The following is a 16,053-nucleotide window of genomic DNA, read 5'->3' as shown; positions in this document are numbered from 1 at the left end:
ACTGGAGTGGGTCAGACAGGTGACCCGTGAAAGCCCGCAGGTGCCGCAGAATCAACCGCTCCAGAACCTTCATGATGACAGATGTCAGTGCCACAGGGCGGAAGTCATTCAGCTGAGTTACCTTGGGCTTTTTGGCGACTGGGACAATTACTGAAGACTTGAAGCACCGTGGCACAGACATCTGCTGCACAGAAGTGTTAAAAATGTCAGTAAGAACAGGCGCGAGCTGGTCAGCACAGGACCTCAAGGTCGATGTTGAGACAAGGTCAGGACCAGAAGCCTTTCTTGGATTCTGTTTACGGAAGAGACCCCTGACCTCACTCTCCTGGATGGTAAATGCCGGCGCCAAAAGAGACGCATCGTCAGGGAGAGGAGGACGGTAACCGAGTGAGGGGTTCTTCTGGTCAAACCTGCTATAAAACACATTCAGTTTGTCAGGTAAGTCAGGGTCAACATTGTCTGAAGGCGCAGCCTTGTGCTTATAGTTTGTGGCCTGCTGGAGGCCTCGCCAGACCTCACGGGTGTTGTTCGAGGAGAAGTGGTCTTCAATCTTCTGGCGATAGGTAGTCTTTGCATGGCGGATCTCACGTTTGACCTCTGCCTTGGCCTGCTTGTACCGCACCTGGTCGTCGCTCTTGAAAGCATCGTTCTTAGCGTCAAGTTTGACCTTGACCTCACGACTGAACCAGGGCTTGTTGTTACCATATATGCGTACAGTCTTAGTTGGAATGCAGACCTGCTCACAGAAGGCAATATATGAGGTAACAGTATCAGTGTATTCATCTAAGCTATCACAATTGTCCCTGAACACGCCCCAATCCGTGGCCTCAAAGCAACCCTGCAGCGTCTCGGAGGCCTCACTAGTCTATTTCTTGACCGTTTTTGTAACCGGCTTAACAGCCTTGAGTCTTTGTCGGTAGGTCGGAGTGAGAACCACCATTGCATGATCGGAGTTGCCGAGGGGTGCTCTAGGCACTGCACGATAAGCGTCTTTGATTGTGGTATAGCAGTGGTCAAGAGTGCTCTTATTTCTTGTGGGGCAGTGTACATGCTGGTAGTATCTGGGCATAGGCTTACGCAGGCTAGTGTGGTTAAAATCGCCTGTGATAATAATAGCACTGTCAGGGTAGGCCGTTTCAGCTGCAGTAACATGAGTGTACAGTTCATTCATGGCCTGAGGGGCGTTAGCCTCTGGTGGTACGTACACGGCAATGAGAACAACGGAGGAAAACTCACGTGGCGAATAGTGCGGCCTGCAGTTGATTGTCAGATGTTCGAGACGTGTCAGTCTTGGTTGGTCAAACAAGTCACATGATGTCACAATAAATACCCTCACTGCATGTGTTACAAATATTTTGGCTGCTGCATTTCAGTTAAAAGAAATATCACCTGAAATGCGAGCTTGCAGGTGCCGACATTTGGGTTAACATACCACATGTGTGAAAATAGAGCTGTGATTGCCTTCGTCTTCAAGATCATTAGACATTCAGAAGATTAGCAATCTCAACTGAAGCCGTTGATAAATCAGCCTTTTTCTGGTCAACCTGAACATTAATTGGCTGACTCCTCTTCCTGACAAAACTTCTTCTCTTATAATTTGTTTGTTTGTTTGTTTGTTTGCTTAACGCCCAGCCGACCACGAAGGGCCATATCAGGGCGGTGCTGCTTTGACATTTAACGTGCGCCACACACAAGACAGAAGTCGCAGCACAGGCTTCATGTCTCACCCAGTCACATTATTCTGACACCGGACCAACCAGTCCTAGCACTATAACCCCATAATGCCAGACGCCAGGCGGAGCAGCCACTAGATTGCCAATTTTAAAGTCTTAGGTATGACCCGGCCGGGGTTCGAACCCACGACCTCCCGATCACGGGGCGGACGCCTTACCACTAGGCCAACCGTGCCGGTTTCTCTTATAATCATGCATGCTAACGTAAGTGAGAAGTTTTGACATTGGCCAAAACCGTTGAAAACCACGATGAGGGAAATGTACAGTCATTTCCTAAAACAACAAAATAAAAAGCTACAGTTGCAGTCTTCTCTTGTTGTTTCCCTTCTGCCAGAGAGAGTATCAGAGTTGTCCCTCCCTTCCAGGCAACTCTCGTCAGCTACAGTTGCAGGTGTTGCAGTCTCGTACTTGTAGACTGTCTTCTTTTCGGTCACTTCTCGCATCTGACGCCTTGACCTCCAGATCTTGATACTGTTGTCGTCACTCCCGGTGACCAACATCTCCGGGTCCACGGGGTTGAAGGCACAGCTGTTGACCACGTTGTCGTGAGGGAAACAACGCACGTGAACACCGTAATGACGGTCCCACATGTAGCCCTGGTTATCCCCTGAGCCACTGAAATGTAGAAGAGAGCATACATAACTCACACGTGTTTTACCAAGTCTGGAGTCGTTATATTTGGAGAGCGGATCGGAGAGTGGTTGTTTTGAACAGAATCTCCGTGCCAGACTAACCCTGTAACACCGGATTTGTTTTCTCTGCGCCAGTAACAAGATAACCCAGTAAAAATTACACGGAAAAGAGAGATTCTCTTGATGTTTTTCCACATTCTGTAGATGGCGAAAGCGATTTTTACTCTGAGAGCGGTAAGTTCGCTCAGTGCTGTTTTGTGGATGGCTGTTTTAGCATGGTACACAAGGAAGTATGCAAGCACACACACACTCACACTCACACACACAACTCACACTCACATACACACACACACATACACACACACACACACACTCACGCACACACACACACACACACACGCACACACACACACACTCACATACACACACACACACTCACACACACACACACACACAAACACACACACACACACACACACACACACACACACACACACACACACACACACACATACACACACACACACAAAATCATACAACTCACCTGGTCACGTAGAGCTCATTAACATCAAGAGCAAACCAGAAGTTTGCACCAGGAAAAGCTTTGTGTGACCTAAGGACAGTGTCGACCTTCGTGAATGTCATAAGGGAAATGATGTTGATGTCAATCTCATCGGCAAGCGGAGGCTCTGTCTCGTCGTCAATAACGTAGTCTTCGGCCCACCGCCGTGTGTTCACATACAGGTACCTACAGAGAAGAGCTTCAAATGTTAAAACATATCAGCAACATTCACTATTGATAAACAAAAACAAAACACCAAACCTTACCTGCCTTTTATCGCCCGGAATAGTTCGGATTGGGGGTTGTAATTAAGTCAGCACAACAAAATAAAACAAGTCGCGTAAGGCGAAAATACAACATTTAGTCAAGTAGCTGTCGAACTCACAGAATAAAAGCAGACGCAATGCAACGCAGCAAGACCGTATACTCGTAGCATCGTCAGTCCACCGCGCACGGCAAAGGCAGTGAAATTGACAAGAAGAGCGGGGTAGTACTTGCGCTGAGAAGGATAGCACGCTTTGCTGTACCTCTGTTCGTTTTAACTTTCTGAGCGTGTTTTTTATCCAAACATATCATATCTATATGTTTTTGGAATCAGGAACCGACAAGGAATAAGATGAAAGTGTTTTTAAATTGATTTCAAAAATTTAATTTTGATAATAATTTTTATATATTTAATTTTCAGAGCTTGTTTTTAATCTAAATATAACATATTTATATGTTTTTGGAATCAGCAAATGATGGAGAATAAGATGAACGTAAATTTGAATCGTTTTATAAAAAAAATATTTATTTTTACAATTTTTAGATTTTTAATGACCAAAGTCATTAATTAATTTTTAAGCCACCAAGCTGAAATGCAATACCGAAGTCCGGGCTTTGTCGAAGATTACTTGACCAAATTTCATCAGCCTTCATTGCAAAGTGCTGGGCATGTTCTTTTCTCGTATATTGTTTCTATGTCACTAACAAAGCAAATAAACGCCAAAACAAACTAAATATTGCAACTTTTGTCATTTTTTACATTCCTTGACTAGAATAAAAGGTTTCAAAAACAAAAAAATCATAGTCACCTTTGATCAGGAGATAGCGCCATACCAATTATGCTCCCATACATGTTGAAGCTATAATCCGGGTTCGACAAGCGTCCTGTGCCGCCGACGTCACTGTGTGTGTGCGGCAAGAAACCCTCTTCCGTTTCCGGCCAGCGCAGACCCTCCCTCGCCTCCTCTTCCTCAAGAATCTCGTCTTCCCTCATTCGTTTGATGCCTACCATGTGCGAGTGAAAACACACCTCGCCGAATGTGAAAATCAACAGTTTCTCTTTTTGTGCCTTAGTCAAGCTTCTCACTTGAGGGCTTTCCGATGCAGGCTTATTCTTGCGAGACGTGATGCTTCTGTTCTGTGTAGATGGAGACGAGGTGGTGGTGTTCTGTATGAATGGAACAGATGCATGCACTGCGCATCCTGCCGCATCCTCACCACACTCACACATTTGGTTTCTATGATTGGGCATTTTTTCATCGCACACTACAAAGATTTCTTTCAAATCGTTGGGTGGGTCATTATGTCCGAACTTGCTAGTGCTACAAACAGCAAGTTGGTCGACAAAGGTTGACGTGGGTTCCTCTATTTTGGGTAGAATGTCTGCTACAATGAGTTTGCGTATGCTGCCATTGGTGAGGATTTGGAAGCGATAGGGGTTGATCATATCGTACTTTCTGGTCGATTTCACCTCTCGAGTTGCCTGCAAAATATAAAACCACTTTGCTATTTGACTACAGTCAACATTAGCAGCGAGCTATTCGGAAAGGTCCGTTTTGTAACATATCTCACTGGAAGCCCGATCCGACCGCTTCTGTTTTTACAGTAAACTACTGCACTACACTTTTGTCAGAAAGGCTTCACAAATACACCCCTTGTGTTTGAATGAAATTACTCGGGATTGAATGTTTTAGTTGGGGTACGAAAATGGGTGCAATAATTATTTTGCTCAGTTTATATTGACCCTCACCACCTTATTCTGTTCGCTGATATGAGCCAGCGACTTATCTATCATTTTGTGAGAACGGGTTGCATATGTGTGTATTCAATCTACATGACAGTAACGTAGATGGTGGTGACGGAGATGACGGGCGCTTGCATATCACCTCACGACAGAGCCGCATGGCGGTCCTGCCAATGTGTTTCTTGGTTCTTGGTATGCTCCGGTGGGCGAAACACATATTACATGCAGGAGGATTTTTCTTTTTCATTTGCTGGAAAAAGTTGGTAACGTAGATGACGGTTTATGAACCCCCAAAACTAATTTTTCTCTTAGTTGCTTCCCTGCTAGACTCAGACTCACCGCAGCAGTAAACAATGCGCTGTATCTAAAACAAACAAAACCTTGAAGGTTGTTTTAGCGGTGTTTCAGTGTACACAAATCCCCCAAATTGGAATAAAAAGATATTCCCGTAAGCAGTTACTGCTCTTGCGCTTAATTTCCGGACATTTACTTTTACCAATGATGAAGATCTCACAAGGAATTCCTTGTGCACAAAATGACTGCAGGAACAGCACCGATGGCCGTGTCATTTAAAATAATAGTACATGTGATAAGAGAGAGCTTGCTTCTATTTTTAAAATATATTTATGTTCTTGAAAAGTACACCCGGACAGTTACGTATAAGATAGCGTTTTTGGTAGTATTATTTGCTCTCAGAAATAGGAGTAACACGTAATTTACATCAATTGATGTGCCAAAGTAGTCACGGCTGACCTTAAAGGCACAGTCAGCCTCCCTTAAACCATCACAGACACTGTCAGGCTTGTACACACAGTACAAACACCCTTTCATTTAAACACTCACCGCTTGAGAACATCCTCGGTGCCATCTGTAAAGAGCGAGCAATTTTCAACGAATTTAATTTTGCGTGGTTTATCTTAATTACCCCTGAGCCATCGTGAACCCGTGTGATCCAGTTTCCTTTTTTTCACAATTTAGTCGTCAGTTTGTTATTTCAATGCGACTCGCTGTAAGCTTATCTGCAATAGCACGTTATTGTGTACCCCTGAATCTAAAACGCAGCAAACGGCTGCAAGTCACACGAACTAGAGCGGTGACGGTTGACCGTTCATAGGAACTGGCGCTATGCAGAATCGTCGTCTGCTACGAGAAAGACGTTTTGCGTGACACGTTTCCGGGCTTATCTTTTTTCAAACTTTCAAAACTTCGAATTGTACTGATCCTGTCTTGCTGAAAAAAAGAATTCTTTTATGATTTAAGAATGATAGTGTAACAAGCTGTCACTTTAGTATTTAGATTTTAAAAGTTAGGTCTAGCATCAAAACGAGGCGCCTGATAGTCCACAAAAATAAATTCTTTGAAAATGTCTCACTCTCGACAGAAAGCAGCCAGGATGTTCCCGTTCGGTGAGCGTTGAAATGGAAGTATGCTTGCACTGTATGTAGAGGCTCGGGGAGCTCAGTGATGGTTTACGGGAGGCTTACTGTGCCTTTAACAGAGGTTATACAATTTAACTTGTAATCTTTTTATGATAGATGCGGGGGTCCTCGGACAACAAAAATATTAAATGGTCGCTTCTTATTGACATTGAGCGTTCAACATTTTCTGCGAGTTTCGCTTTGAATGTTCCCATTTGTTCATACCTTGGCAAGCCACACGGAAGTGATGAAATTAGTCGGATGAAGTGTCCCTGATAGAATGTGGTGGTCGTCAAACCAGGTACCGAAAACAGTAAACGGCCTATTCAAAATACGACTGAGAAGTTTCAAATCTGCACACAGAATTCATATAATGAAAAGTAACAAAATCACACCCAACACACACACACATCACCGCATACATGCACGCACGCACGCACACACACACACACACACACACACCCACACACACACACACACACACACACACACACACACACACACACACACATTACTTAGGACCACAACATACGAGGGCAAACTGAGAAGTACCGAGCCCGACTAGGAAGGAGTTGACTCGTGAGACTAGAACAAGTTTACATTTCAACATTGACCCTACGGATCCGGACCCCCACACACTTGTGTCATCTGTGACTCAGAGCCTTATTGGCGTTGCTGCAGAACATGTAGTATTGCAATCGTAGGAAGTTTTCAAAGACAGTTATGACGTCATTGTCCGTTTTGTAGTGCTCACCCCTGAGGTATTATTTTAATATTTTTAAACATATGATAGTTTGAGGATGGCAAATTGGCGAAAACAGCGGATGGTTAACGATCTCCTAGCCGCATTCATGGTGTGTTGTCATGGAAACCATGGTCTTTCAGGCAAGGGTGTTATATTAACGGAATAACTCCCCTTAGCGGAGCGTACCTCGGCGTTTAGCCGTGATATGCTCCCTTAGTTGTCTGAGAAGTAGTAAATAGAATTCACTGGTTACTGTCTTATCTGGGGTCCTGATTTGGCCTAAATGGTCCGCTGGACCCAAAAAGCGACAGCTAACTAACTACTAACTAACTGTCTTATCTTTTGGAGCTTAGTCCAACAGGAAAAAAAACTCTGCGTCCGAACAAAACTGAGGCCAACACCTGTTTCAGGGGAGATGACCCTTGGCTTTTCTAAAGGGGAATAACCTTGATGCTCCTACTACAGGAACGGCTGCTTGGATTCAGACTCAAAGTGAGGTACCCGAGTTTCATCATCAAAAACAAATTGGGATAAAAAATCATCTGGATCTGCCTCAAATAAGCGTAAAATGTCGAGTGCCACGTACGTTAAATCTGAAATGCTTCTGTTCTGGTGAAGAAGTTTGAGGACCAACCTTGCTTGGACAGCCTTCTGCCCAGAATACTCCAAGCTCTCTCATGTGAGATACTAAGTGTATCATCAATGTCATTAATGCCCATTGGTTAATTTTGCATCACCAGTGCGCAGACAACATCAACGGTTTCTTGAGTTGTGACCGTTGGTGGTCTTTAACACTGTTTGTCATCTTAAACGGTTTTCCTTCCAAGCCTGAGTTGAGCTGACCACCTTATTACTGTGGTGTATGAAGGGGGATCCCTGCCAAACGTTACTGTTAAGTCATTGTGAATTTCAAGTTGCCTAAATATTTTTCTTTCCAAATATTCGATGACTGATCTTTGTTGGTTTTCTCCATTTCGAGATAAACAGTGGGTTATGGTACTTTGAGAAACCAAGGCACACAAACCATCCGGTGAAAATACGTAATATTTAGCATGAAGTCTACATAAAAATCTTTCCTAATTCATGCCAAGTTTTGAATGTCTAAGTCAATTCCGTCCAGATAATTCTTAGTCGGGCTCGGAACTTCTCAGTTGGCCCTCGTTTGTCTCCAGCGGGTACATTTACAAAATGAGGAAACAGGTGAACAGACGTTTTCCAGGGAAAACTACCTACACCATCTGAGTTGTTATGCTTGTCAAAGAGTTGTTACCATTTAAACAAGGTAAGCAGAATGATGCAAATGATTAATAAATTGAGCCAAGCGACCTAGGCAGCATTTTAGCATTGGGTAGCATTTTAAATAGTTTCAATATGCCAATAATATGATATATCGTGATGTATTTATTTGTGAACAAAAGGAAGAGAAATCTTAATGTAAGTAAGGAATGTATCTCAGACAAATATGTAACCTTGATTCAGATCAAAGATGACAAATTCTCCCCCAAAGCCAACAACGCCAGCAACAAGCAAGAGCGAGTCTGATTTGTTGAACTGAGAGTACTGTGTATATCGCCAGTTGAGCCTTGTCTTCATGTCGGCAGAGAAACGCAGCGTGCAAGGCGTGGTGGCCTCCCATACCTACAACAGTAAGAACATTATAAATATTGGAGACTGCATTTGCATGTATAACCGAACATTGCCTGTCTGTTTGTAACAGCGAGTCACATACATTCAACCGAGAGTTCTGTGTCAGTTTAACACCCTTAGAATCTTTTCCTCGTGTCAGTGGGCAAAACGTATTGTGCAATTCGTTGTGGCCTCAGATACCAAACGCAGCAAGACAAGTCGCGTCAAGCGATATCAAAACATTGTGTCAATCGATCAGCTTTAACAACAACAACAAATGTTTGTATCATTCTTTTGTCTTTTTCATTACTCTATTGTCCCATCGCTGGGAAATGTGGGTCGCTTCCTCCCAGTGGAAAGCTAGCAGCAACGGAGTCGCGCTACCCAGGTGTTTGCGTGTTTAGGTGTATTCATGCAGCCACCTGCACTTATGGCAGAATGACCAAGGTCTTTTACGTGCCATTGTGGTGACACGGGGAGGGGGCATAGCTTCCGTCTCTGGGTCTGCACAAAAAGTTGACCGGTGTCCGTCCCGGCCCGAATTCGAACCTGCAACCTTCCGATCACGAGTCCAGTGCTCTGCCAAGTGAGCTACCGGGCCCACGACACTGACAACCTGGGATCAGTCATCATCGAGACTTCTTTAACCGGGCTAGCCGAAAGCCGTCTTGCATTGTACCCTACTGCATGTTTCTGTACTGTATTGCATTGTATTGTATTGTATTTAATCAGATTGTATTGCTTGGTACTTAATGGCATTGCTTTGCATTGTCTTGTATTATATGTTACTGCATTACCTTTACCAAGCCGTCTTTGGAACACGTTGCAAACATCTCTCCATTGTGAGAGAAAGTGACGTGAAGCACCTCATCCTCGTGTCCCAACACTTCCTCACACAGCACTGCGGGAGATTCGTCGTACAGCCGTCGGTACTCTGCCCGCCAGGAACTCGCTTTGGGGCGCAAGGGGACTGACTGTGGGACCTACACACACACACACACACACACACACACACACACACACACACACAGATACATACGTACGCACGCACGCACACACACCCCATCCACACTCACACACACACACACACACACACATCCACACTCACACACACACACATACACACACACATACGCACACACATACGCACACACACATACACACAAACATACACAAACACACACACACGCACGCACGCGCACACACATACACACATTCACACACATACGCACACACACACACATCCACACACACACACACACACACACACACACACACACACACACACACACACACACTTAAACACTAGTGTTTACTATGTTTCGTAGCTTTTGCAAGTAGAATTGTGTACCATGGACAATATATCATAAAAAGTAACTCTTCAGTTTAGAGTGTATATTGCCCAAAAAAGAAATCGTTCACATTTGAACACAAAAGCAATCTAGAAGATTCTGCTACAAAACAACAACAACGAAGATTTGAAAAAATCACAAATGTCAGCCCAAACTGAAAAAGAAAACCCACCTTAAAATCTCGCTGAAACATTGTCTTCCACAGCTGTGGATCGAGGGCGATGCGGCTGAAGTGGGAACAGGTGAGAGAAACGCAAGTCACGCTCTGCAGCGGAAGTGACGTGAACACATTCAGCAGCAGACTGTCTGGCAGATCCAGCACTGAGAGAGTCTGCGCTTGGTCCATAGTCTGTACTGACAGATGAAAACCTGAAAATTCGTATATTCCCGTGTAAACGATCGATTATGTCAAACTGTAAGCACTTTACACAAAGTCACACACAGAGAGTACAACATCCCTACCCCTTGTGCTCAGAAACAAATTATCCAAGATGCTTCACCTCCGCCTCGCTCTCAGAGAAAGGGGGAATGTACGTTCTGGCTCACCGATTCCGACAGACCCTAAATATTAACGCAAAATAGGCTTCTGGACTAAACTTTTACTAAAATGAAACATGCGACAAAATCAGAAAAATACTGCATAAATCCATACCAAAAAAAAATACAGTAAAGTAAGGTTGTTTTGAACCAATGCCGGGTCTGTCGGAATCAGTAACCCAGAACGTACATTCTCCCTTTCTCTCTGTGCAACGCTAAATTTAGTTTCCATTGAAATATTAACTAGTTGCAGCCAGCGTGTGTTTCGATCCAATCTGCCCGTCGTCGGCAAGCCATAACTACCGTATTGATCTGGTAAAAACAAACAGCAAGCCTGTCTTCTATATTCCTCCAATGGCAAGACAAGATTAAATCATGTGATAGTAACCATTCACGTCACTTCCGCCCACCACTGTGTGTTGATAACAACCCGATCTAGTTTGTGTTGTTAGCAACCAGGCAGACCTGTCTCGCCATTTCGTATTGTGGTGCTGTTCTGTGAAGACGTGTTTGTGTTTCAGTGAAAAAAGTGCTTAATTTAACAAGGTGAATGTCGCAGAATTAGAGAAAGAGCTTCTTGAATCGCAAAATGTTCATCAAGAATTGTTAGATTATTCTAGGCGGTCAACAACTTTAATTCTACCTGACATGGAACAAGCTTGTAATGTCCCACTACCAGCGCCAACACCATCAGAATTTTGGACAGAAGAAGAACAGCATGTACTAGAAGAGAATAGAAAATATTTTGAGCAGATGGCCTTAATAGCAGTTAAGGCTAAAACAGAAGGATTAATGAGACTGCCCAAAAAACCAAAAAGGAAGATAGAAGATTTGTTCAAAGAAAAAGACGGAAAGAAAAAGAGAGTAGAACCAACAACGCCAAGTGATTTACATCACTATCTCGTTTCAAACCAAGCAGATGTTAGCCATGCTATATCCACAGAAGCTTTCACAAATGCTTATTTTGCTCAAGCAGAAAATGAAAAAGATATTGTGGAAAGACTGCAAAAAGGGATGAGAAATCTCAAAAGACAGGACGCACAACAAATTTTAATTTACATTCAGTTTGGACAGTTTTTGATTATGTGCAAACAATGGCAGGAGAAGCAAAGAAAAGAAGGGAGAATGAAAGAAACGTGGGCTGACTGGTTGAAAGCAAAAACTGGCTATTCCGATGTTCATGCGCGTAGACTACGCGCCGTTGCTAGATCGCTTTATGCATTTCCGCGATTTACCACTGTTGGTTTGCCAATCAGTTTTATCATGGGCAAACTTAAACAAATCGAAGAGATGCTCCAGATCGAAGAGTACAGAGAGTACTGGTCAGAAACGCCGCATATTCCTGTCACATCAGAGCTCCAACAGTCCCAGTCTTAGACTTACAGTGCTTGTTTGTGCGCAACAACAGAAGTATCACACTGCGCCTGCACTGTTAGACAAGTGTTTAAATATAGTAACGATCATGCATGTACGGTTTCAAAAATAGTAATGACGTGATTCTAAATATAGTAACGATCATGCATGTACGGTTTCAAAAATAGTAATGACGTGATTCTAAATATAGTAACGATCATGCATGTACGGTTTCAAAAATAGTAATGACGTGATTCTAAATATAGTAACGATCATGCATGTACGGTTTGCTGCGCCTGCCCTGCTTTGGCTGTCTTCTTAATCATCCTGCTTCAACACCCTGCTTCAGCTGTGTTATTGGTTTTGCTTCACCCTGCTTCAACGCCCTACAATAAACTTTTTAGGCTGCCTTCGGGCGGCCGCCGAGTGTTAACTTATTCAATTGACTTGTTTATTTTATTCAAGCTTTTGATAAGTGTACTTGGTGGCTGCTTTGAAACTCAACAAAGCCTAGTACTCCCCTTTCACAAACACTTCCCCAACGCAAGCAACGTCCTTTTCCCCGCTGCAGTCAAAACAAAGCTGTCATAGCGGGTTTTCCCGATTGACAAAAATTCTTATTACACACTCAGACTATTTGGAGCCGCGTTTGTTCTCCAGTGCCCAATTGCATAAGAATATTCTGGTGATGAATAAACGCGCTTTGTGTCATTAGCATCTAAAGATTTCTTGTTTACAATAGTTGTGTTGATCTGATGAAGCGTGGAACTGATCTTAGGGTTGTCATGGTGAAACACTCGCTTCTGAAACAGTGCTTCCTTGTAGTTATCATGCGATATGCTCGACTTTACAACCTGTTTGCTTACACCCTTTGCTTTTTTAACCACCCCTTTCTCACTTGCAACACTGTACATCTTTGCACGCAATCCAACATACTCCTTAATTATCTTCCCATTCATTTCATCTTTCATCTTTCCAATAACCTTCTTGTTAACATTTGAGTGCAATGGTGATTCTTTAGGGTAGTCGCAAGTGTCATAAAAAGAATCTTTTCCTTTTACTGCAGGACTTTCAGCTTCTAGATCTTTGTAAATGTCATCCGCTGGAATGTCAAGTAAGAATGAATCTGTGTCTGTGTAAAGTACTCTCGATTTGGGATATCTTGGTTTCAAATAATCATACAAAAACTCAAGCATCAACAGTTTTGACAACTCTAGCACAGTAAAGCCTATGAATACTGGTTTGTCAAGCTTGACTACAAGTTTTTTCATTAAGATACCATACAGCTGTTCATGAAAGTATTTAAAGTCTTGATACTGTGGTTTGGATGTCAGCTTGATGGCCTCATTTTCTCTTGTAACAAGTCTAACATCCTTTCTCTTGTGTGGGTTTTCCATTGTCTTACCAAAGCAACTGTTGTTCATCAGTTTAAAAAAGTCTTTCTCTGATGCATCAGCGGCTTTGGTTCTCAGTTCTGTGTTTTTCATGATGTAAGGTTTCATAAACTGTTCTTGATCAAATAAAATTATACGATGAACAGCCTTCAAAATTAATCCATGTCTAATGTAAAACTGTAACAGTCTGTAGTGACACACATACTTCTTTTTGTGAAACAGATTGGGCACCAGCTTTGGAGGTTCTCTTGGGTTTACTTTTAACCTCTCAGCCGCTAAAGGATAATCATTATGTAGATCATGAAGTGATAGTGGATAGTCTAAGTCAACTTCTAGTATCCATCCCTTTCGACTGTCTGGGCCTGCTTTTAATATTGTCAGCACAACACATTGTGAAAATGGTCCTGAATAGATCTTAAAGTTCCGAAGTGGAAGCGTCTGACACATTGCCCAACCATACAAATTGTTTGCATCTAGATACATGATGTAATTAGAAGGTTTCATAGGATCAAAGTCGTCCAAGTATTTGTTGTTGGCTTTGCAGTAATTGTGTGAAGCCATACTGATTCCTCCACGTAGTCCATTTTCAATCATCTGAAGTGTAGGTAGATCTGATAGCAAGTCAATCTTTACTCCTGTAAATCTAAGAAATGCATCCCAGCTCATGCCTGGTGCAGATATGTAATGTGAAGGATCTAGATTGTAGTGCTTCATACATGTTCTTCTGTAATTCTCAAATATATCTGCAAGTAAACAAACATCAGCCAACAAATATTGATCATGATAATCACCCATTGTATTACATCCTAATTTATTCCATGCAGTCTTAGCGTGTTCATAGTCTTCGTCACTTATACCTTTACCCTTCAGCCGTGAGAAGTAAGCATCCTTTGGTGGTAACTCATCTTCATCAAACCTCTCCCACGAATCCATGTATTCATATGGATAGACTCCCTTTCTAACTAAGTCACTGTCAAAGTACTTACATGTGATTGGGAAAGCAGTTAGTGATGAAGATAAAGACTCAAGTGTTCCCATCAGATGTTGAGCAGAATCGTAGAAGTATAAACTATTCAGAGTAAAGGCCATGTACTTTTCTGAAGACTGCGCAATGCATCTTGCTTTGTATTCATCAGTTACTGCCTGCATGATCAGATGTGAATCATAACCGCGCAAGTTATGGAAGAAGATTGGAAGCTTCCAAGTCTTAGGATCAAACTTTAATTGTAGATTACATTTGCTGTGTGCTGCTCCTCGGAACTGCCCACTTACATGATCATGATCTCTTACTATTGGATTGTCTGTGTTTGGTGTTAGACTTTGTTCGCATATCCAACACTGTGTGGTAGAGTTAAACTGTTCTTGGTCTTCAGGTTTCATAACAATGTCTGAAAGATTCAGTTGTTTGGAGCAGTCATTTCGCACTTGGTTCATTTGCTGTAAGAAGTTCTTTGCTGCATTAGGTCCTCTGTACAATTGCGGTTTAGAATGTTTACCATCTGAACTAACAACAATAAATGCATATGAACAGACTTGATGATTACTTAGAGTTACTGTTTTAGGTAGGTCTTTTGGTAAAGGTCCTTCATATGGCACAATGATAGATTCAAAGTCAGCATAAACAACATAAGGACTTTTCTGTAGTTTGCATACATTCTTAAAATACACTTTGCTGTCTGGCGGCGGTGTTGTTAACTTCACAACCGCATCATCAACGCTCTTACAATGTTGCTTGTGTATAAGTGCTGCATGAATTGATGGAATACGCAAGAGACATCGCCTACAAAAGTCTTGTTTACTATTGTGATTGCTTGTGCTCGCCATCAGTCTACTCATTGTACGAATCAAAGTGTAATGATATTTTACACCATCAGTCATTAGTAACATGTCAACATGGTTAGTATCACAATCACCAATCGTTGGTGAGTTCTTTGATATTCTGACTGGTTTCAGTTCATCTTCCTCATCCCACGTGTAAACATTTACGGTGATGGGTTTGTTTTGCTGTTCAAATTTGTCAATGCTTGTAATGCTGACAGGAAATTCAATACCAGTAAAGTTTAGTTTATTTCTGTATGCATGATAGTTAGACACTCTTTCTGCATTTTTCTTTACACTGTACAGTCTTGCCAGAACACACCACATAAAACATTTGTCATCATCATTCTTTATGTTCAGCACAGCACGTTTTTTGACAAGAGCAGGAGGTAAAGGTATGTAACTTCTACCTCTGATGGGGGCAAATTTACTTAGCTTCAATTCTATTTTTATAATTTCACCTTCTGACCATCCGGATCCTTTCATCTTTGCATCCTCTGCAGCTTGCTCAAACCGTTTCATCATTTCATCTGCCCAGTTTCCATTCAATTCTGCCATAGAATTAAGTGCTAGTTGTCTGGTTGAAACATGAACTTCTAGCACCTCATCACTGACTGTTTTGTATTTTATTAAACTGACTATCTGCACTTTTACTGGAGGTTCAATCAACAAATTGTTTGGAATTTGTTCAATGGCGTCTTGCACACTGGACTGCACATTTTGAGGATCCGTTACTTGTAATTCAACGGTGTCAAATACTGTCGATAAAGATTCCAATACAGAGTCTTCCATCGCTGTGAGTTTGATTTTATAACTCAAAATAAAAATATAAATTAAAAAAATGAAGTTGCAATTCTTTCTCAGAGCTTCCATTT

The 16,053-nt window shown here is 42.3% G+C and overlaps 2 protein-coding genes and 1 long non-coding RNA gene across 6 annotated transcripts in view; all 3 read right to left on the bottom strand.

Annotated features, from left to right (window-relative positions):
* LOC138948655 (uncharacterized) overlaps positions 1-16,053 on the bottom strand; it is a 163,877-nt gene that overhangs the window by 94,680 nt on the left and 53,144 nt on the right. The gene's annotated exons all lie outside the window — the stretch shown is intronic.
* Positions 859-6,723, bottom strand: LOC138948648 (uncharacterized). Its single transcript, XM_070320222.1, has 4 exons — positions 6,579-6,723; positions 4,001-4,674; positions 2,910-3,113; positions 859-2,348 (listed from the first exon to the last, which is right to left on the bottom strand). Exons 2-4 carry the CDS (start codon positions 4,636-4,638, stop codon positions 2,000-2,002), a joined length of 1,191 nt encoding a protein of 396 aa, XP_070176323.1. The 5' UTR covers positions 4,639-4,674; positions 6,579-6,723; the 3' UTR covers positions 859-1,999.
* The window catches only part of LOC138948649 (F-box/WD repeat-containing protein 5-like), a 36,531-nt gene continuing 28,974 nt past the window's right edge, over positions 8,497-16,053 (bottom strand). The window contains exons 2-4 of one of the 4 annotated variants that reach the window (XM_070320226.1): positions 10,249-10,445; positions 9,522-9,698; positions 8,497-8,736 (exon numbers count right to left, since the gene is read on the bottom strand). In XM_070320226.1, the coding sequence (XP_070176327.1) occupies positions 8,551-8,736; positions 9,522-9,698; positions 10,249-10,422 (537 nt within the window). In that variant the 5' untranslated portion in view covers positions 10,423-10,445 and the 3' untranslated portion in view covers positions 8,497-8,550. Of the gene's footprint in view, positions 8,737-9,521; positions 9,708-10,248; positions 10,587-16,053 lie in introns of those variants that run through there. The other 3 variants (XM_070320225.1, XM_070320223.1, XM_070320224.1) reach the window with 3 other exon arrangements.

Source organism: Littorina saxatilis, linkage group LG15 (assembly GCF_037325665.1).
Source record: "Littorina saxatilis isolate snail1 linkage group LG15, US_GU_Lsax_2.0, whole genome shotgun sequence".
NCBI lineage: Eukaryota > Metazoa > Mollusca > Gastropoda > Littorinimorpha > Littorinidae > Littorina > Littorina saxatilis.
This window is presented reverse-complemented; position numbering and strand designations above follow the sequence as displayed.

Excerpts from the sequence above, each read along its gene's own strand:
- LOC138948648 (XM_070320222.1), bottom strand. The coding sequence starts at position 4,638 with ATGATCAACCCCTATCGCTTCCAAATCCTCACCAATGGCAGCATACGC. Across the intron at positions 3,114-4,000 it reads GCGCTATCTCCTGATCAAAG|GTACCTGTATGTGAACACAC; the intron begins GTGACTATGATT and ends TCTTCTCTGTAG. Across the intron at positions 2,349-2,909 it reads AATGAGCTCTACGTGACCAG|TGGCTCAGGGGATAACCAGG; the intron begins GTGAGTTGTATG and ends TCTACATTTCAG.